At 35.2% G+C, this 22222-nt stretch overlaps 1 protein-coding gene across 1 annotated transcript; it reads left to right on the top strand.

Annotated features, from left to right (window-relative positions):
- Positions 1-1710: 1710 nt before the first annotated feature.
- Positions 1711-4185, top strand: LOC111909993 (uncharacterized). Its single transcript, XM_023905794.3, has 2 exons — positions 1711-1861; positions 2461-4185. The coding sequence occupies exon 2, from the start codon at positions 2921-2923 to the stop codon at positions 4004-4006; it is 1086 nt and encodes a 361-aa protein (XP_023761562.1). The 5' UTR covers positions 1711-1861; positions 2461-2920; the 3' UTR covers positions 4007-4185.
- Positions 4186-22222: the final 18037 nt, after the last annotated feature.

A 22222-nucleotide genomic window follows, 5' to 3' on the forward strand; every position in this document is an offset into this window, starting at 1 on the left:
AAAAACCTCACAGATGGTCCCTGTGGTTTCAAAACTTTTAACGTTTGGTCCTTTTCGCTAACTCCGTTAGATTTTGGGCGTTAAGTGAAGGGCAATTTTGTCATTTCACTTCCACAGGGACCATTTATGAAGTTTTACCTTATGTTTTTAAAAAAGAAGAAAAAATATATAATTATTTAATATTAAAGGGTCCCAACCCCCCCCCCCCCACACACACACACACACTTTCTCTCTCTCACTCACTCTCTCTCTCTCTCTCTCTCTCTCTCTCTCTCTCTCTCTCTCTCTCTCTCTCTCCAGATCTTGTATGGATGGATGAGTGAACAATGTTTGACTGAAAAAGTGAAAACTGGATCGAGACCTTTCTTAATTGCTCCATACACCATCTATACTTCTTCCACCCTCCTTCTCACTTCTGGTTACAGTTTTTCTGCCAATGGAAACCATCGATTACCACTTGCACCAAATAATAATCATACCTGAAATCACTGGTCAAAACCATATATGAAATCAAGCTATCAAACCTGAAATCAAAGCTCAAAACCATACCAAAATAATACATGGAATCAAAGTTTGGAACCGAACCTTATAATCAAAATCGTAACCGAAAACAATACACATCCAAACCACAGAAGATGAAACTCACTTAACACTTTGAAGAATATCCTCTCTCTTATCTTAATCTCATGAGTTATTCAGCAACAAAGACGAAAGAAAACAACTTATATGATGAACTTGAAGAATTACACATGTCTTCCACTTCGTTCAAGAATTTCATGAGAAGCAAACCATTAACCAAAACAAAACACCAAATATACACCATCAAAAATCAGTAGACCAATCGATATACTAAATCTGAGCTATGGTTCTCACCTTGCTGATTTTAGGGACAACAGATTTGGGCATGTGAAGTCGACGAGATTATTTGCCCTAAATATGAGAATACTCGTGTTCTAGTTCGTGGAATCTCATATTGTCGATTTTGACCCAATTGAGAATACCTTGTTTGTTTGACTCGAATAGAGAAGGGAAAGAGGGATTAGGGTACGGTGAGATGTAGTGGAAGTTATCGATTTCCACCATCTTCTTCACTAGCCAATTTCGTTGGTGGCCTTCCAGGAGTAACCTGCATCTTCCCCGCATCTTCCCCTGTTCCTTCCTATGGCTAATTTCATCGATGAACAATCACTGAAGGAGAAATCCGAGTAGGGTATTAATCGTCGGGATCTGAAGGCGATTTGAAGAGGTCGGGATGGGAGATTGCTGCTAGTAGGAGTGATAAGTGACGAGATGAACCTTTGTGATAGCTTTTGGAATCTAGAGAGAGAGAGAGAGAGAGAGAGAGAGTGTGTGTGTGTGTGTGTGTGTGCGGGACCCTTTAATATTAAATAATTATATTGTTGTCTTTTTTTTTTAAAAAAAAATAAGGTAAAATTTCATAAATGGTCACTGTGAAAGTGAAATGACAGAATTGCCCTTCACTTAACGGCCAAAATCTAACGAAGTTAGCGAAAAGGACGAAATGTTAAAAGTTTTGAAACCACAGGGACCATCTATGAGGTTTTTTGAATCTAGAGACTAAACTTGATAATTTCGAAAACCACAGGACCATTTTTGAAGTTTTGTCTTTTTTTTTTTTAAAAAAAAAAAAAATCAAAACTATAAACATGAACACTCACGGACTAGAACCGTAATATACTCTAAGAATGATACCGCCCAATTGAAAATAGTAAACACAATTTATAACTAGAATCCAGATGCACGAGGAGTAGAAATAAAACATGAATCCTAGGTCATCATCATGAATTATAATGGTTGACGAACCGCCTGCTGCTGTTTGTCTCTCCATTTTTGGTATCAGGTAAACCCTCCGACTGGTTTTCAATCTTGTTGTCTGCTGTTTGGTGCGTGTCAATACTCGATTTGAACAATTAGAGGCATACACTACAACGACTAAACTCGAAATTACAAGATTGGGTTTTTTTCTTATTATAAGTTTGGAATTCTTGAGAAATTTTGAAAGTTTTGAAGAGATTTAAAGCATTTGGTAGATTTAATTCATCATATCGCCGGTCTCCATCCCCTGGACGGGAAATCACCGAGTTAATCTGTATTTTTTATGGTGGGCCGTGGCTGGCTAAGAGTAAGAGTAATTGGCTAAGAGTAAGTTTTGTAGGCTTTTATTTCTAGTTGAGTGTTATTGCTGCAAATATAGCAAACTGGCCGGAAGACAAAACCCCTAAATCTGTAGGGACTATATATGGATGGATATGCAAATCTGGTGTTAGCAAGCAATCAGAGTAGTTTTTGGTTTGATTTGTATATGCAATTTTTTAGGAATGGTTGGTGTAGCATTGCTGTTTTAGTTTGATTTATACATATGTATGTTAGTATATATATAAGATAAAATAAGATAAGATGTGGAAAGTTGATGATGTGCTGTTAATTATGTGTTTGTAGGGATGATGAGACGGGAAGTAGAAGATGTTCCGGAGTTGATGCAACGCATACAATCACGGTTGCCAGTAGAAGAAGCAGCCCGCACGTGCGTGTTGTCCAAGTCATGGCTACACGCTTGGTCAACCATCCCTACCCTCAGGTTTTATGTTCTCAACACACGAAAAAGGAAGACAAAGAGCATGAAGTTAGTGGAAGTGGAACACACTCTGATAAGGTATCTCCGTGACAATATACCAATCCAAGGTTTAAGCTTGTTATCGACATTGAGAACCAGGAGTCGGCTTCTCATGCTGAAAAATGGATACGCTCCGTGTCAACCAAAACTTCTCTTAAAGAGATTTCCCTCTCAATATTCCCTTCCGGTGCTTGTGCCTCATTTAAACTGCCAGATGAGATACTCTTGGGTGAGAACCTAACTAAGATAATAGTTTTAGCTTCGCGAGGGATCCGTTCCGTTTGTATGACGACTAGCCATCTTTCTGTGATCAAGTGTGTGTCCCTACGAGAACTGCACTTGAATCGTGTGCGCATAAGTGAAGAGGCACTCAATAACATATTGTCGTCTTGTAGCTTTCTTGTGACTATAGAGCTTTCAAAAATATACGCTGATTCTTGCGAGGGGTTCAAGATGTTGAAGTTTATAAACCTTCCTCGTCTTTACAAATTACGCATAGCTTTGGAAGGTTGGCAATCTACTTCTTTGGAAATTCGTGATGTCCCAAATCTTGGCGTGTTTAGCTACCAATTATTTCATTCAGCACGTTTGTGGGACCCACACCCTCTTCCATTCAACGCAAACGCACATTCGATATCATTAGGAAGCAATGTGACACAATTAATGTTAGGTGGTGTGATAGCGGACAACGCAGGTCTGGACATGATCAAATCAGGTTTTCCTTCTCTCGAGGGTTTGACGCTTCATCTGACGTCTTGGATGTTGGGAAGCTTCCATTTCACATGTGCTTCAATCAAGAGATTGTCCTTGCAGTCGTGCCCAGAAAGCCTTATCGATGTACAAGTGCATGCTCCAAAATTACTTTTTTTCGACTTCGGTGGCGACATGCTGCCTAGTCTCTTGTTTCCGGACTCATCTCTCTTGCTTGTTAAGCTTTCACTCTTTCTCAACCTTCCTGTTGATGTTGATTTTTTTCTCAAGATGAGGGAAGCACTCACTTTATCACGCAACTGCGACCTTCGTATAATAACTGAGAACAACTCTAAGTTGCCATTCAACATTGACATCGAGGATCTAAGAAGAAGGCTCCTCTTTCCTCCTGCTACGAACGTCCAAGAACTCGAGTTTGAAACCGTTGAGGATGAATGCCTTTGGGAACGATCCCCATTTTTTGATGCATTCTTTGAGATTTGCCATCCCAATCTCGTATATGCAAAGCCAGACATGACGTACAGAGACAATAATCACTTTTGCAGGCTGATGCTGAGGGAGGTCTTGGAGACGACGGCAGGAGCTGCATTTTGGCCTCATCACCTGAAACGTGTTCAAATAAAACGCCACAAAAAATGGAAAACCCTAACAAATTCATAGAGAAGCTTTCTAGATGGGGACATGTACTTCAAACTAAAGTGGCGTTAACTAAAGACGACGACAGGCACTATATTAATCTTTGTTTTATCTTTATTTGTTTCGCACATATTTAAACATATACTTATATTTGATGCGCCTAGTTAAACATTTTACACCTATTGATATGACCCTTACTAAAATGTGTAATATTTGAAAATATATGATACTATTTATATAACATTATCTCTAACCTATATATATATATATATATATATATATATATATATATATATATATATATATATATATATATATATATATATATATATATATATATATATATATATATATATAGGGTTAGGTTCATGTGAGACGGCCTAATTTTGTGAGACCGTGAGACGCATTTTTTTATTTTATTTATTTTTTTATTTTTTTAATTTTTTTTAGTTGATTTAAGTTCCGAAAATAATATTTAAAAAAAGAATTTTTTGATTTTTCTATTTATTTTGCATTTTAAAATTATTTTTAGAATATGTACAGTGTAATATTCTATTTATAGTATTTCACATATTTTTCAAAAAAAAAATAGAATTTTTTTTTTATTTTTTTTAGTTAATTCAAGTTCCGAAAATAATATTTAAAAAAAGAATTTTTATATTTTTCCATTTATTTTGCATTTTAAAATTATTTTTTAGAATATGTCAGTGTAATATTCTATTTAGAATATTTTACGTATTTAAAAAAAAATGAGATTTTTTTATTTTATTTATTTTTTTTAGTTAATTCAAGTTCCGAAAATAATATTTAAAAAAAGAATTTTTGGATTTTTCCATTTATTTTGCATTTTAAAATTATTTTTAGATTTTGTCTCACGGTCTTACAAAATTAGAATGGTCTCAAATGAACCTGAACATATATATATATATATATATATATATATATATATATATATATATATATATATATATATATATATATATATATATATATATATATATATATAGGTTATAACCCGTGAAACCATGGTTATAAAATTAATTAAACTTTCATATTAAAAAAACAAAATTATTAATCAGTTGTTTTAAATAAATTATTACTTAAGAGATATTTTTTTAATTATATAAATTTATAATCGTTTATTTAAATAAATACATAAAATTATATCACCTTATAATTTATATTAATTTTATTTTATTTTTTAATCTAATATTATTAATTTAATATAATTTGAATGAAAAATTTTAAAATTTGAAATTTAAAATGGAGAATCAATTATTAATTTAATGCAATTAGAGTGAAATTTAAAATTTGAAATTTAAAATTGATAATTAATAGGTTGACAAGTAGCATTATAGGTGACATATAATATTAATGAAAAGTTCTAATAGTATGACACTTGTCAATAGAAGAATAAATTTATTCATATATATATATATATACACACACACATACACACTAGTGGGGTACCCGTGTGATTCAGCGGACAGCTAATGCAAGGACAATGAATAGTTTATTTTTGTCATAGGATTTCTTTTCGGCAATTAATATTCATTTAGTGGGGCTTGAATAGTTGAATAGTTTTTAAGTGTCAAGTATATTCCTTTTGAATCTCAAAATGCTTTCCTGGACTTGAAGTACATAACCAAATATTAGAAACCTAAATATTAAGGGTTTGGAGTTATTGATTTTAGTTAGGTATTCATAAATGTCCATGGTGACATGGTTTTTCTGTGGGAAAAATTTAGAAGTTCATTTTGCAATTGTCTAAAAAAAACTAGATTATAAATAATGGTAATAGGTTCAAATGAAAATAGAATATTATGATTAGTTTCATGTCATTTTTAAAAAACATGCAATGCATTGGTAAATATCATTGTAAATCCATATGTAAGTATATATTTGTATGTTATGCAATGCAGTGGTTGTATGTGGGGATTAAAAGTATGTGTTTTACCGAATGTCGTAGGTGTATCTAGGGGCCGAAATATTCTCGGAACTATATAATGAATGATATGTATTTGTGTTTTGGTTAGCTGAATCGTTTTTTTTTTATTTACAAATGAAATAACAGAAAGACAAAACTTCAAAAATGGTCCCTATGGTTTCCGAAAATCTAAAGTATAGTTCTTAATTTACAAAACCTCACGGATCGTCCCTGTGGTTTCAAAACTTTTAACATATTGCCCTTTTCGGTCACTCCGTTAGCCTTTGGCCGTTAAGTAAATGACATTTCTGTCTTTTCACTACCACATAGACCATCTATGAAGTTTTTCCTTATTTAAAAAAATTATTTAATATTAAAGGTCTCTCTCTCTCTCTCTCTCTCTCTCTCTCTCTCTCTCTCTCTCTCTCTCTCTCTCTCTCTCTCTCTCTCTCTCTCTCTCTCTCTCTCGAACTTACGATTCCACGATTCCACACGGTGGCACCACCTTCCACCATAAACCAACATTGCCATCACCTCCTTCCCTACCGGAAACCACAACCTAGCCACCCATCTTCCATCCCGTTTGAACACTCAAACCCACCCTCAAACACCACCACTTACTGCCTTCCATTCATGTTTTTCTACTGCCCTTCCCTTCTTCCTTGACTACCAAGAAACACCACCACCCTCAAGGGTGGTGTTGCTGTTGTTGTAACCACTGAGAACCACCGTAGTTCTCCCTCTTGCCACTGATCGGAGCAAGCTGTCATTGGAGCAAGCTGTCAGACACCACCCAACACCACCTTCCCTCGTCACTCTCTCTCGTATCTCACTTCACTGGTGAAGAGGACCACCACAGCCGACGGTGGCAGCCTCTTCGCCTCCTCCTGTCGTAACCCACCACCACCAGACATCCCGACATCGTTGTTGCTTTCCCTTTTGTTTCCTCCCACCGTGTGTTGCCGGATAGAAGAGGGACTATTTTCAAGCAGCCGGAGCCGCCGCTACCACCACCGTCACCCTCCTTCCATTGTCGTCATCGCTGTTGAAAGTCCGACCACCACTATTTTGCTACCACTGTAAGTAAATCTGTCACCACCACTTTTGTTTTTTTAGTCGATTGTATCCCCTGCTCGTAAGTCAGTCGATATCGAAGGAACAAATCGAATTCTCTGAAGCACTCTGTTCCTTACTCCATTTCCATTCCTGTCTTCCTTTCTTCATTTGAACTGGGCTTTTCTTGATTCCAATTCCATCCACCGAAACACTCAATTCACCCGATACTTTTTTATTTTTAGATCTAGCCTTCAGGATCTGAACTAGAATTTTCTCATTTCCTTCAAAATTACAATCAAATTTCCATGTTTTCCTCTTTCCACCGCCACTGACACCATTAGAGCTCTGTTTGGATCTCAAAACCACCTTTTCCATTTTAACAATCTCACCGGTAGTCTCAGTTGGGTTGTTTTTCTCTGTGGGTTTTTCAATTTCTTGATTCTTGTCATCACCATTAAAGACTTTGAAGCTACTTTTCATTCTGCTATCCCAAACAGAACCCATCACCACCCCATTTTTTGATGAAATCGTTGACACCCCTTTTTCTATCCGAATTCATACTTTCTCCCTCTATCAAACTGAAATATTAATTTGCTGTTGGAGGCTTTGAGATGAATAAATGGAAGTTGGTTTGGTGAACGTTGCTCTAAGACCATCTCCAACCTTACTCCATTTTTTACCCCATTTTTATCTCCAAAAAGTATATTACATTCTTCTAACTTATATAAATTGTCAAACACACCATTTCTATTAATTTGATTTTAACAAATATATCATCTAAATTTTTTTCATTACAATAATATTAAATACATAAGAATATATTTATAATATGTAATTATAAGCTTTTGTAAAATACATTATTGTGTTTTAAAATTTCAGTTTGTATTTAAATTTTAATATGAATTTGATAAACAAAAAACAAACTTTATATTTATAATTAATTAATATAATTTAATAGATAACACAATATTATAAGTATTAAATATTACATTTAAATAATAATTAGTAGGTAAAAAAACCATAAATATATAAATATATAAAATGGGAGACTAAAACCGACAATTCAAAGCTTATATGGTGTTATACTATTCATTTTCCCCAAAATGGGGGAATAAACGGGGGAAGGTTGGAGAGGAATGGAGGAAGAAATAGGGGAAATAATGGAGAATGGGAGTGGGTTGAAGATGCTCTAATATGATGATGAAGCATTGGGATCCCTTTTTATGTGTGGTATGTATATATATATATATATATATATATATATATATATATATATATATATATATATATATATATATATATATATATATATATATATATATATATATATAGAGAGAGAGAGAGAGAGAGAGAGAGAGAGAGAGAGAGGCGGGACCCCTTGCATATTAAATTTTATTTATTTTAAAAAAGTAATACAAAACCTCATAAATGGTCCTCAAGTAGTGAAATGACAAACATGTCCCTTACTTAACGGCTAATTGAAGAACCAAATGTTAAAAGTTTTGAAACCACAGGGACAATCCGTGAGGGTTTTGTAAATTAGATACCAAACTTCAGATTTTGTGAAATCACAGGGACCATTTTTGAAGTTTTGTCTAACAGAAATATATTTCTATGAATCAATATCATTAATATTTAGTTTATTATAATAATATAAAGTTTTAGTGATACAAAATTGTAGAATTAATTTGTAATATTTTTAAGAAACTATGTTTTAAAAAAGACCTTATAGATAAATATTAAATTTTGTCGTATATATTTATTTTTTAAGTAGAAAAAAAAATAAAAATATATATGCCATCTAATATGCTTTTGAAGAAAAAACCGTTCTCAAGAAAATTTTGGATTTAATGGTTAGCACTAGGGATGAAAGTGGGTCTAAACCCGGACTCGGACCTGGAAAACCCGGAACTTGGAATTGACGGAGTATAAGACCCGATAACCGGACCGGTATACAAGAACCGGTTCCGGTTCGGTTCCGGGTATCGGACCAGGTAAAGTGGATATGAAACCGGTTGGAACCAGATTCATGTATTAGACCCGAAATGAACTGGAAACACAGAAATGGAACCGGAAACCTTTAAATTTGGCATTGTTTTTTGTTCAAAATGTTTATTTAGTGATGGTTTTCATAACTGGGATGCATATCTCTATCCATGATGAATCATGTGTAATGAAGGGGCTGCAAAAAAATCAAATATAATCACAGGGTATTATCTCTATCAGCACCTTGTGTACAAAGTTGTACCATGAAGAACAAAAGAATGTTTAATTCACTTACATGCTTTCTTAATGTTTAATTTGTCTGATTGTGAAATACTATGTGGTTTGGTGTATTAATTAGTTTATCTGTAAAATGATGTTATCTCAATCTGCTTGTAATCTAATTCCTAATTTAAGATAATCTCTTTGTCTTCTTCAATCATTTGTATTATTGTAATCATTTATCTGTTTTAAAATACTACAAAAGTACAAATTCAATGTTGGGTTGTTAAAATAAAATAAAATATTCATTTATCTATTAATAAATATATTAATATTAATTTAACTAATATACTTGTGTACAAAGGTAACACCGGAAGAACAAAAGAATGTAATAAGAAGAACTTCAAGTAACAAACTGGGAAAGCAGGGGATAAACAAAAAATACTTAGAGCCTAAGTATTATTGATTGAAAACGTTTTCTGGGCTACATAAAAAATACCCCACGAAGGGTCCATTTTCACTAAACACAAAACAATCCTAGTAAAACACAAAAACTGGAATAAAAACTATTCAATAAGAAAACTTCCGAAAATACCCCTGCCTCTTATTGCACTTTCCACATATTCATTCATATGTTTTTAAGTCCCTTTGATGATTTTCATGTTTTTAGCTTAACCTTTACTCAAAGAGAAATTAAATTACCTCCTACCTTTTATACCTACAATTATTTCTACCCACTAAAATTATGACAAATCACCATTCAATTTAATTGTAATTGATATATTCCTAATATAACCTTAACGAGTTAGTTAAAAAAATATAGAATGCTGACACTTGTCATAATTTTATTGGATAGGAACATTTGTAGGCATAAAAAGTAGGAAGCAATTTAATTTCTCTTACTCAAAACAAAATCCTAAACATCCAAAACTAAAATATGACAGCTTTTCCGAAAATACCCCTAGGACATAATCAATATTGTTTATGTAAAACAAACCGTTTCGAGATTCCGTGATTAATCACATGTTTTGTAATAGAAATGGAATTAGAGACAAGAATGGAATCGCAAATTGGAATACCAAGATTGCTTTATTAACTTTCTGTATGCATAGTTACAACTCACAAGTGTAAATCACATTGATTCCATTAATCTTGAAACACAAATATCAATAGTTGATTCCAATACATAACATAATGTTTGAATGTTAACATTAATCTTGAAACACAACAGCAAAAACACAAACATTATGACACATGAAATCAAAAATTTTTACAACTTAGGTGTGTATCTTCATTGTTATCTACCCAATTCTCCACCATTACTCTTTAATTAAGTGTAGGAGATTGATTTGAAGTTCAATTGGGATTGAATGAAAGAAAAATCAAAACGAGATGAATGTTATCGATCACAGAGGAGAATAAAATTTTTGTTTTTAGTCATTCTTGTAGTTCCTGACTCCTGTTGTTGTCGTTGATCATAGGGAACGGCAAAAAAAAACGAGATTGAATGTATTTGATGATTGTCGATCACAACTATTGAGGATCCTTTGTCGAAGTCGAGCAAGAGAAAAGCGAGAGTAAGCAAGAGTTGTCGATCACCACAGATAACCCTGTTCCTTGCCCTATACCGGTTCCTTAGACAGTAAACTGGTTCCTTAGCCCACTAAACCGGTTCCGGTCCATTAAACCTGGTTCCGGTTCAAAAACCCGGATTACACGAACCCGTTGGAACCGTACCCGAAATACCTGGAACCCGGATAAGAGTAATTTTGGAACCTAATACCCGAACCGTTTAAGAAAATTCCGGTTATACCGGTTCCGGTTCCGATCCGGTTTTCCGGTTCTAAATCTCATCCCTAGTTAGCACTGTAGGTTTTGTTTTAGTAATTGAAACTTTAGAAAAACTAACATATTAATGAAACTATTAAAAACTTACTAATTATAATAATATGAAAATTTTATTAAAAGAAATTTTGTTTGATACTAAGCAATATATTGAACTATATTATTTGTTTTGCTTTTTAAAATTTTTTAAAACATATACAAATGAAAAATTAATTATTTCCTAATTAAGTATTTTCATTTGTTACCAAACTCACATTATTTGTTTATAATGAAATTTTGATTTAAGACACAAATATATTATATATGTTTCTTCCTATGATATATATAATTACAAAAAGAATATTACAACTAATGGGTTGTTTGATTTAAACCTACCGGTCCGACTGCTATCACGGTCCGCAGTCCGGATGTTTGATAATTACATATTATAATTGATTCGGTCAGCATTACTGACCCATACCACTTACTCGGTAAGCCCCAAACAAACTCAACTCCTGACTGGAAAATAAGAAAGTCACAATGCGTTTTTTGCCCTCGCTCGCTTCCATCGCCGATACCTAAGAAAAAACACCAGTTGTCTGCTGATCCCCATCAACTTCTACCGGCGAGTTCACCTCTTGCGCCATCTTCTCCGGCGACTCCTCCTTTGCACCGGCGACGAGCTCTACTGCAGGTAAGATTTCTGCGTTTTTGTTTTTTGCTTTTTTTTTTTTTTCTGAAATCACAAAACACTTAATGTTTGTTGTGAAATTATTGATTTCATTCTGAAATCAAAGTTTGAAATTACTGCTTTCATTCTTCTTGGATTCAAAGAGTTTAAAGGTTTAGCATAAAATCAAGTCATAATGTGTTTTTGTTTATGAAATCTGATTTTATCTATACGAACTAATGAATATTTGTGTATGAAATCTGATTTTCTCTGTATGAACTAATGTGTGATTTTACCATGAACTAATGTGTGAATAAAATCAGATTTTAGGTTGTTGCAATGTAGTAGGACGATAAGCGTTGAAGAGAAGATGACTATGTTTTTACATGTTATAAGACATAATGAATGTTTTCGAGCTGTTAAAGAAAAATTTAATCACTCCACACAAATGATTCATCAATGTTTTCATGAGGTCTTACGTGCAATGATGTGTTTTGCACGAGAAATTATAGTACCAACCTCATCTAATCCAACAAGAAATACCTCATAACGATATAGACGGCTAATGCACATATTTCCCGGAGCAATAGGTGCACTAGATGGAACACTTATACATGCAGTTGTGCCCGTTGATCAACAAACTCGTTATAGGGGAAGAGGAAAAGGTGAATGTTATCAAAATATAATTGGAATTTGTAATTTTGATAACATATTCACCTTTGTATGGGCTGGATGAGAGGGCATAGCACATGATTCTAAAGTTTTGAAAGAAGTTGCATTTAACCCGACTTCCGATTTTCCATTCCCGCCACCAGGTTTGTAACTTTACTATACGTTTTATTATCTATATTATTTATATGGTAAAATTTTCAATCATCTACAGATAAATATTACCTTTGTGATGCTGCATACACCAACACCCGTGGATTTATGGCTCCCTACCGCAATACTAGGTATTGGTTAGCCGATTTTCGAAGAAACAGAGCTTTAACTAAGGAAGAAAGGTTCAATCATGCTCATGCACAACTTAGAAATATCATTGAACGTGCTTATGGTGTATTGAAGGCGAGATTTCCAATTTTAAAACGAACGACTCCTTATCCTTTTCCAGTGCAAAGAGACATAGTCATTGCTTGTATTGCTGTCCATAATCTTATAAAGAAATATGATATTCAGGATGACTTATTTACAAACTTTGAACAAAACACTATGGTTACTTCTAATGTGGGTGGTGGAGGAAGTGAGGGCCAAAACATAGAAGGCATAAAATAGGGTTCAGAAGCCGTTGACTATATTACTACTTTGCGTGACCAGATTCCTAATCAGTTACTTTCAAATGGTTCACGTTAAATGATGTACTTTTTTATTATGTATGACAATTTGTATTTGGATTTGTATTACACTTTGTATTTGGAAGTATGTTTAATTTGGATTTTATATGATAATTTGTGTTTTTATAATTATTTTATTCAGCACAAGAGACAACACAATGGTAATATGGTCATTTTTTTCATTCAGCACAATCGGTCAGATAAATAACCAAACAGCATAAACTCAGTCAGATATGGACTCAGTCGGCATTTCTAACTCAGTCAACTTCTAACCCAATCAACAACTATCAAACGACCCCTAAATGTTTAATTTTAAGTTGTTAATTAAATGTTTAAATTTAAGTTGTTACTTGAATAATTAAGTTTTTCTTTTGACAGATTTTGTCAAGACTGTTTACGTGATTATCATACAATTGTTCATTTTTAACAACCGTTTCTCATTAGTGTAATTGTCTTCACATGGATTAGCATTCATTTAATCTAAACCACTTAAATTAAATCCAATGGTCCACAAGTAAGCTCCTTGTTTTTAAGATTTAGTTGTCACACCCCAAAACCACGAACGGCGGAAACGTTCAGGGGTGGAGGACGTCATGTACAGTATCACAACAGTGTAATATAATAAACAAGTAACAACATCATCCATTGCATTATAAGTAAAGTTTTAATACATGTGTGTTCTTCATTGTAATAAGACACCAAAAATATACAATCAAAATAAAAGACGAGACTTGTCTGCTCCGTCTTCTCAAAAACTGGCCTCCATACCTGTCTACTGATGACCTGAGAATACAAGTTATTTTGAAAGAGAGTATCAGCTTTAAAGCTGGTGAATTCATAAGTATTTAAGTGTCATTGTCTTGCTTACTAAAAGCTGTTTTTAAAAGTCATGTAAACCTTTAAATGAAAATGTTGATGAAAGTATGAAAAGCCCTAGAAAATCCCTTATTTTCTATCAGTGTGAGATGTACTCTTCTACCAAGACCCGAATGTTTTGTAAGTAAAATGATAATTTTTCCTTCTATTGACTAGTACTAAAGTACTTAGTCTAACTCATAGTTTATGTGAAAGTATCACAAAATAAAGTAAACAGGAAAAGTATGATCATATAAGTGTTATCCCTGGATTACCAGGATTAACACGACATCGCCGAAGCGAAAGGGTATAACCTAATGAACATCCGAAGATTGTCCAATTAACCTCTATAGCGAACAGTAGGTTCCAGGAATGGTTAGTCCCGTAACTGACTTTACATCGTTGTAAGTGAAATAAATAACCTAATGAACATCCGAAGATTGTCCAATTAACCTCTGTGGCGAACAGTAGGTTCCAGGAATGGTTAATCCCGTAACTGACTCCTAATATAAGTAATAACAACCTAATGAACATCCGAAGATTGTCCAATTAACCTCTGTGGCGAACAGTAGGTTCCAGGAATGGTTAGTCCCGTAACTAACTCTACATCGCGATAAGCGAAATAGATAACCTAATGAACATCCGAAGATTGTCCAATTAACCTCTGTAGCGAACAGTAGGTTCCAGGAATGGTTAATCCCGTAACTGACTCTCGTTGACCGGGGATAGGCAGGACGATTTACTGAAGGTACTAATAATTCATCCTAATGAACCGAGGTTCAAGTATTCATGTAAGTATACACAGGTCGATGTATCTACGTAAAGGTATTCATGTAATGTGTTCATGTAAGCGTGTTCATGTATCATGTAAGCATATGTAAAGGTACTCATGTATCAGGTAATGTACTGGTAAAGACTCATGAATGAACTGACTCTTTGTGTGATTCCTTGTAATAGGAATAATGTTTGATATCTTTTAATTATCCCTATGATAATTTACTGAAAGGTAATTGGTTGTTCAAGTAGGTTTATACACTCTTACTACTCAAGGGTGTGGGAAACTAAATGAAAGATGTAAACTATAACAACAATACATATATAAGATTTATAAGTGTATATGCATAGTTTAGTTCAAGAATGTAAAAATGGTTTTGTAATACATCTAAGGGTTTTGAACAAATATAAACGTGACTTGATGTCATTTTGATAAACATTTCAAAATGATTATACATTTGATAACAAAGTATTTTTAATGACAGAAAACCATTTCATGCATCACATTTTGTAGTATGTGAAATCTGTTGAATGAAAACACGGTTATAAAATACATAAAGGTGATTTAATAACATACGATTTTCAACTTGTATTCCCCCCCCCCCCCCCCTAAATCATTTAAAATCATTTAAACATTAATTAGGGGTATGAACTCACCTGTAGATGGTGTTTGGGATGAACTGAACGGTATAGGATTGCTAGGTGTCAAGCGAGGACTTGTACACATACTACGATCCTAATGAACATATAATCACACATATATGCACTCAATTAGACTTAACTTACTAATTGATAATGATAAGACATCCTAGAACATAATAAACACTTTATGTAAGTGTTTTAAGCCTTAAGGATTGCATCTAAGCCATTGTGGGACAAGGTACTTTGGTTTAGGGTTCCAATGGACCCTATGTATGAGTTTACTCCCCATATATCATCACACATGGACTTTACGGTTGTAAACTCTTGAGTTTACGGCCGTAAACTCCCAACCATGGGGGTATGGTGTGTTTTGAAGTTCCAAATGATTCCTAGAATTATTCCAAATTGGTGGTTAAATTCTTGGAAGTTTTTAAGGCATAGAAACACTCCATTTAGGAGTTTACGTGTAACGCCCGCAAATCCGGGCTAGTCAAATTAGAGGCAATAGGGGTCGAAAACGACTTTTCGACAAAAGATTATTTAGAATAAATAATCTTAACAAAGTTGTAGAGTATGTTACAAGGTTTTCGTACATATAAAGAACGCCAAAATCCGAGTTATAACGAAGAAGTTATGACCCGTTGAAGTTTCGCGACGGAACCGGCACGATACCGGGAAGCATAAATAGTGAATTTACGATAGAGCGAGATTTAGCCTTAGCGATCTAAACGAAAGTCGTAGAATATGTTAAACTAAGAACATCGATAAAAAGAACGCCCAAATCTGACTTCGTATGAGGAAGTTATGATTTTTCTAAGATTTAGCATAGCAGTGCACAGCCCGAAATCTGAATTTTAGATCGGTCGATTTTTAGCCGACGGGATCTAAATGAAAGTTGTAGTACTCATAAATACCAACGTGTGGATATAAAGAACGTCGATAATAGAGCTCGTATGCGAAAGATATGGACGAAGCTTAGTCCCTACTTTTCGAGCGCGACGAATTCGATACAGTTTTGTAAATCCGAGATAGAATGAGAATTAGCCAACGAGGTCTAAATGAGAGTTGAAGATCTCATTAATAGGAACTCAACGGTAAAAAGACAGACAAAAACGGAACTCGTATGAGAAAGTTATGGACGAAGCTTAGTCTCTACTTTTCGAGCGCGGCGAATTCGATACAGTTTTGTAAATCCGAGATAGAATGAGAATTAGCTAACGAGGTCTAAATGAAAGTTGAAGATCTCATTAATAGGAACTCAACAGTAAAAAGACAGACAAAAACGGAGCTCGTATGCAAAAGTTACGGACGAAGCTTGGAGACTACTTTACTATACACTTCCTATAAATACAAGGGTGAACTCCTCATATTTTCTTCACACCATAAGCCTTTCTTTCTCTCTCTAACTTCTCTCTAACCTCCCTAAACCCCTCCCAAGTCTAGGGAACCTCCCTATCACGAGAAGAAAGCCCCGGAGCGCCCGACGGCTCCGAGAAGAAAAGCTTTCGGCTCGGAAACGCTGCTCCAACGAAGCCCGGTTTTTAATAAAAACCCGCTGTAAGTGAGTTACGCCTATACTATATTTAATATAGCTTTTATTTAATTATAGTAACATTATTAGGACCTTAAAATAATTATTTGGGCTATTATTATGAGTTGTATTGAGTGTTATTTAACGCTTATATAATACTAATAATAGCTACACTATTAATTAGTCGCGATTAACGTTAAAACTAAACTCTAGTGGTATTAATAGTAGGTTTTGGCCAAGGAAAAATTGTTTTAAGAAGTAACGAAGATCTGTCCGAGTGTCGAGTCACCACCTTACCAGGTGAGTGCATAGTCCCTTTCATCTTACACATAGATATGAAGTATTTTATATAAACTACGTGCTATGTGTGCATATTATCTGAATACTTGCTGTCTATGCTGGTTGAACGTTTTATACATGTTTTAAAGGACTTAAACTGTATACGTATCTTATATATACGAAAATGTTGGGTATGAGATGGGTAGATGAATGATGAGAGATAGAAGATGACGTGAGTATACATTGGCAGCTATAAACTCAGTGCCTATGGGACAAACACCGGTAGCTATGGACTTAGTACCTTTTAGACGTTGGTAGCTATGGATTTAGTACCTGTTGGGAATTGGTAGCTATGGACTTAGTACCTATTAGTTAGACTCTGGTAGCTAAGGATTTAGTACATGTAGGAATTGGTAGCTATGGACTTAGTACCTGTTGAACATTGGTAGCTATGGACTTAGTACCTATTAGATAAAGACTGGTAGCTATGGATTTAGTACCCGATGAATAGACTATAGCAGCTATGGAATTAGTGCTTTATGAACGAACATTGGCAGCTATGGATTTAGTGCCAGTCCTATAACCCTAGAAGTAAGGGACTTCGGAATAAACGAATGCAGGATAGATGACTCTTAGGTTAAATCCTTAAAGAGTAAAGAAGATAATGGGGATGGGTAATTGGGTTGATTGTTTGATTGAACATAATAATTATATTATTGTGGGTTGAAAACCCTATGTACTCACCAGGTTTCCCAACCTGACCCACTCAGTTTATGTATATCACAGGTGACGAAGTGAAGTGACATTACACTGAGAGATTTAAAAGAGATGTAGATCACTAGTGTAAATCATTGTAAGTTCTGTTTATGCTTATGTTTCGGTATTAACGATGACATCCCAAACATTTTAAAATGAAATAAATACGTTTCTTCAAAAATGTTTTAATAACGTATTTACCATGTTTTTCTGGGAACAAATTCCGCAACCTTTTTATAAAATGAAGTACTCTGATTTTTATAAAGCATAAACAAAATCGGTCTTTTCTGGCCGTGATTTTGGGGATGTCACATTACGGCCCCAAGGCCATTTCCCTTGGAGTTTATGGTTGTAAACTCCCTTGGGGTGTTGTTTTTGTTGTTTTCAAGCCTCATGCACAAGTGGGATAATTTCTAGGCATTTGTTTAAAGCTAATGAGGACCCTAGGCACACTTTGGTGCCCTTGTTTGGTGTTTACAGCCTAGGAGCATTACCAGGGCCGTAAACTCACTTCAAGAGGTGATTTTGATGTATTTTTGTCCTTCAATTAAGTGGGAAGCAATTCCATGTAAATGTCTAGGGCTTTAGGTGACTTAAAAGCACCCTTTGGTCCATTTTATTGGAGTTTACGGCCTAAGATACACTTGGGCCGTGAACTCCCATGTGTTTGTGTTTCTTGATTGTTTTCTTGTCCTCAATACACATACAAATGAGTCAAAGGCAGTAGCATAACACAAGGGACAATCTAGGCTCGGTTTCGGGAGTTTACCGCCTAAGAACACCTTGGGGAGTAAACTCCTAAATCTAATGATTTAGCCATCTAAATCATGTTATAAGCACATAATAAGCTTTCTAACACTACTAGAAAGAGTTACTCACGTTTTTTATAAAAACCCGAAGATCCGTGAGAGAGAAAATGGCTTTTCTCTAGTTGGAAATGTGAATAATGAATGAATTTGGTTCAGAATTCTATTTATAGTCCTGAGTTATTTTTGGCAGAAAATATTTTTATTCCTGAAATGACCTCTAATATAATAGAGTGATGGAATAATAGAGTTGAACTAAACCCTAGTGCATCCACTCTCCTGATATCTCCTGAAGTGTAAACCCTGAATTACTCAAACTTACACGAAAAAGTCTGAAAATTAGTTGTGACTCCTATAACTTCTATTGAAGTGATATAGTTTATACATAATGGAAATTCCGGGTTGTCACATTACTCTTAAAATTTGGTGGGACCAAATTTATATATGCATTATAAGGTATTTAGATATATATTAAAATATATAATAGCATTGGGTTTTCAACAGGATATCACATTTCATGAGCTTCTGTTGTATCGTTCTTGTCGATTTTGCACTTCTACATATTCAGCAAGCACATGCTCCTACAAGTTTTATTCTACTCAATATTATCTAGGGATGAACATACGACCCGTTGGACCGGACCAGACCGGAGAAAAACTGGAACTAGATACGGACGATTTTCATATTAGTGGGTCGGTTTTTGGGTTTCGTTTTTATCAATATTCAGGTTTCGGGTTTGGATCGGATCGAACCCGAAATAAGCGGTACATCCATATGCTTCCGGTTAAACCTAAGTTGTCATCACCAACACCACCCATCTCCTTATTCTATCCTCCCATCGGTGGCCTTCACCATTGCTCGACACAATTTCCGCTTCTATGAATAAAATTGAGGGGGGGGGGGGGGGTTGTTGCTAATCCATTTTAGACTTTTTAGTTTGCGTTTTTATTCAGTTTTACCTGTATGTCTACGAATCATGACCATCGACCACTGCCATCAGCGCCACTAATGTACCCTATATGTTACACAATCACTATAGGTGTTCCTGTAACCTTATTTTTTAGGGCTTAAGCATATGAGCTTAAAAGCTTAAGAAATTATGAGCTTATAAGATAAAAAAATGTTTGAATTAGCTTATGACTTATTAGCTAATAAGCTTTTCAAAAAATAATGTTTTGATTAACTTATTTTTGTAAAATGACTTAAAAGGAGAATAATGTAGTGTTGGGACAAGAATAATTATTTAGATTGAGGATAAATAAGTAAAATATAGACAAATAAGCTAATCATTTGAAAAAAAAAGTTATTTTTACTTGGCTTATAAAAACTGACTTATTTTTAGATAAAATAAACTCGTATGTAACATCGAAAAATTTTAAATTTATTTTATTTCATAAAAATGCACGTTATTCCATATAAACACTTTTTTTATTCAAAAATCGTCAACAAGGTTTTCAGAACATTATGAAATTCCAGGATCTGTATTCATCACTCTTTTCTCTTGTGTGTGTATAATCAAGCCGTCGCCTTCCCGCGAATCTGAAGAACCTGAAACACATAACACATAACACGGTAAACACGAAGCTTAGTGAGTTCCCCAAAATACCACATTCAACACATACGCCACTCAAGGCTACAATATGACCCTCCGGTCTGTGTGTCTCAACGAAACCCTCCAGTTCGGTATCGTTGGACCCTCCGGTCCGGTCTGTATCATTGGACCCTCCGATCCGATCTATATCGTTGGACCCTCCGGTCCGGTCTATAAACTCCGCATAACATAAATCATAAAGACAAGATGCATAGCATATCGCATATAACATAATACTCAATGTAATCATATAAGACCCTCCGGTCACACATAACTACCACTCAAGGTAACGTATAGTGAGGAGACTCACCTGCTACTGCCGACTGAAGAATAAGATCACGCTGTTCCGACCACCACCACGAACTCCACCACTGAATCACCGAAACCAATAAATACCAATAACAACCAAAATACCCCTGGAAGTCAATTGGTCAACTCTTGGCCAAAGCCAACCCTCCTGACTGACTCTACTCGCCGAGTCAACCCGCTGACTCGCCGAGTCTCCATGCTCTGAAACTCCCATAACACGACTCAACTCGCCGAGTCGCCCCAAGACTCGTCGAGTCCCACAACAATGAGTCAAACCGTACTCAACTCACTGAGTCATCCCTTGACTCACCGATTCTCAACTTAACCAGAAAAGGTTAGGATCTCAAGACCAGACTCGCCGAGTCCAAGAACAGACTCGTCGAGTCTAAGGCTATCTTCAACCAACTCGCCGAGTTGTTCTTCCAACTCGCCGAGTTTCTGCCTATCTTCATGCAACTCGCCGAGTGCACCCATGTGACTCGCCGAGTACTACTAGCTCTTAACCCATACAGAGGCTTTCCAAGCCATGCAGGGTTTCCAATCCATAGATCTACTCTTATACAAGCCATCCATCACGTAAAGTGGCAAACTTTACGTGAATCCAAGGAGATCTAAGCATAATACACTCTTGGGCTAAGGTTTGGGGCCAAAAGACTTCATCAACAGCTTTTGAACAGGGACTTTATGCTCTTTTGGATCATCACTACTCTAGATCTGAGGTAGCAACCTTAGATCTAACCTCCAAACTCAAGATAGCACTAGATATGCACCCGAAAATCCCACAAATGATAGATCTAGATGGATAACAGCTCAAGCAACGAATCATTACCTCAAAAGAAGGCTCCAACAGAAGAATAAGTCAAAACCTTGAAAAGCCCCTTCCTCCAAGCCTCTTAATCTTCAAATATCTCTTCAACAAACACTCCTTCAAGATCCAAATGTTCTCTAATTCTCTCACAACGAATATTAGGGTTTCTGGACTTCAAGGGAGAGCAAAGAGGCTGGGGAGAGGGTATTATGTTCTTTATATAGGGCCTAATCCCTGGGATTAGGGTTTTCTCCACACAGCACCAACTCGCCGATTCCAGCCACCGACTCGCCGAGTTGGACACTAGACACACAACCAGAATCGCGACCTTACTCGCCGAGTCTACCCATGGACTCGCCGAGTTGACCATTCACATTTTCACTTTGAACCCTAAACTTTGCACCCCTGAATCTCGGGATGTTACATCGTAAATTTAATCTAATGAGCTAACTCAAACATTAAATTTTTATAAGTCCAAAGAATAAACTAAAAAGCTAAACAACTTGAAAAATAAAGCTAAAACAAGCACCCCTTCCACGATATACACTCCTACTCGATCTCCTCCCGCCTTCTACTATCCATAGGCTTCCCTAAGACCATCTCTAACCCATCTTCATTTTCCCCCCATAAATGGAGTAAATAGTGTTTCATCTCCAACCCTACTCAATTTTCTACCCCATTTTTTACCCCAAAAAGTATATTCCAAGAATATTCCATTTTTATAACTTATATATATATATATATATATATATATATATATTGAATATTCTAGAAATATACTTTTTGGGGTAGAAAATGGAATAGGGTACCCTATTTTTCACAGAAAAAAATGGAGATGGGTTGGATATGACCACACCACCTCTATTTCTAGAACCC

This window comes from Lactuca sativa, chromosome 4 (assembly GCF_002870075.4).
Source record: "Lactuca sativa cultivar Salinas chromosome 4, Lsat_Salinas_v11, whole genome shotgun sequence".
NCBI classification, from domain to species: Eukaryota; Viridiplantae; Streptophyta; class Magnoliopsida; order Asterales; family Asteraceae; genus Lactuca; species Lactuca sativa.

Excerpts from the sequence above, each read along its gene's own strand:
- LOC111909993 (XM_023905794.3), top strand. The coding sequence starts at position 2,921 with ATGACGACTAGCCATCTTTCTGTGATCAAGTGTGTGTCCCTACGAGAA.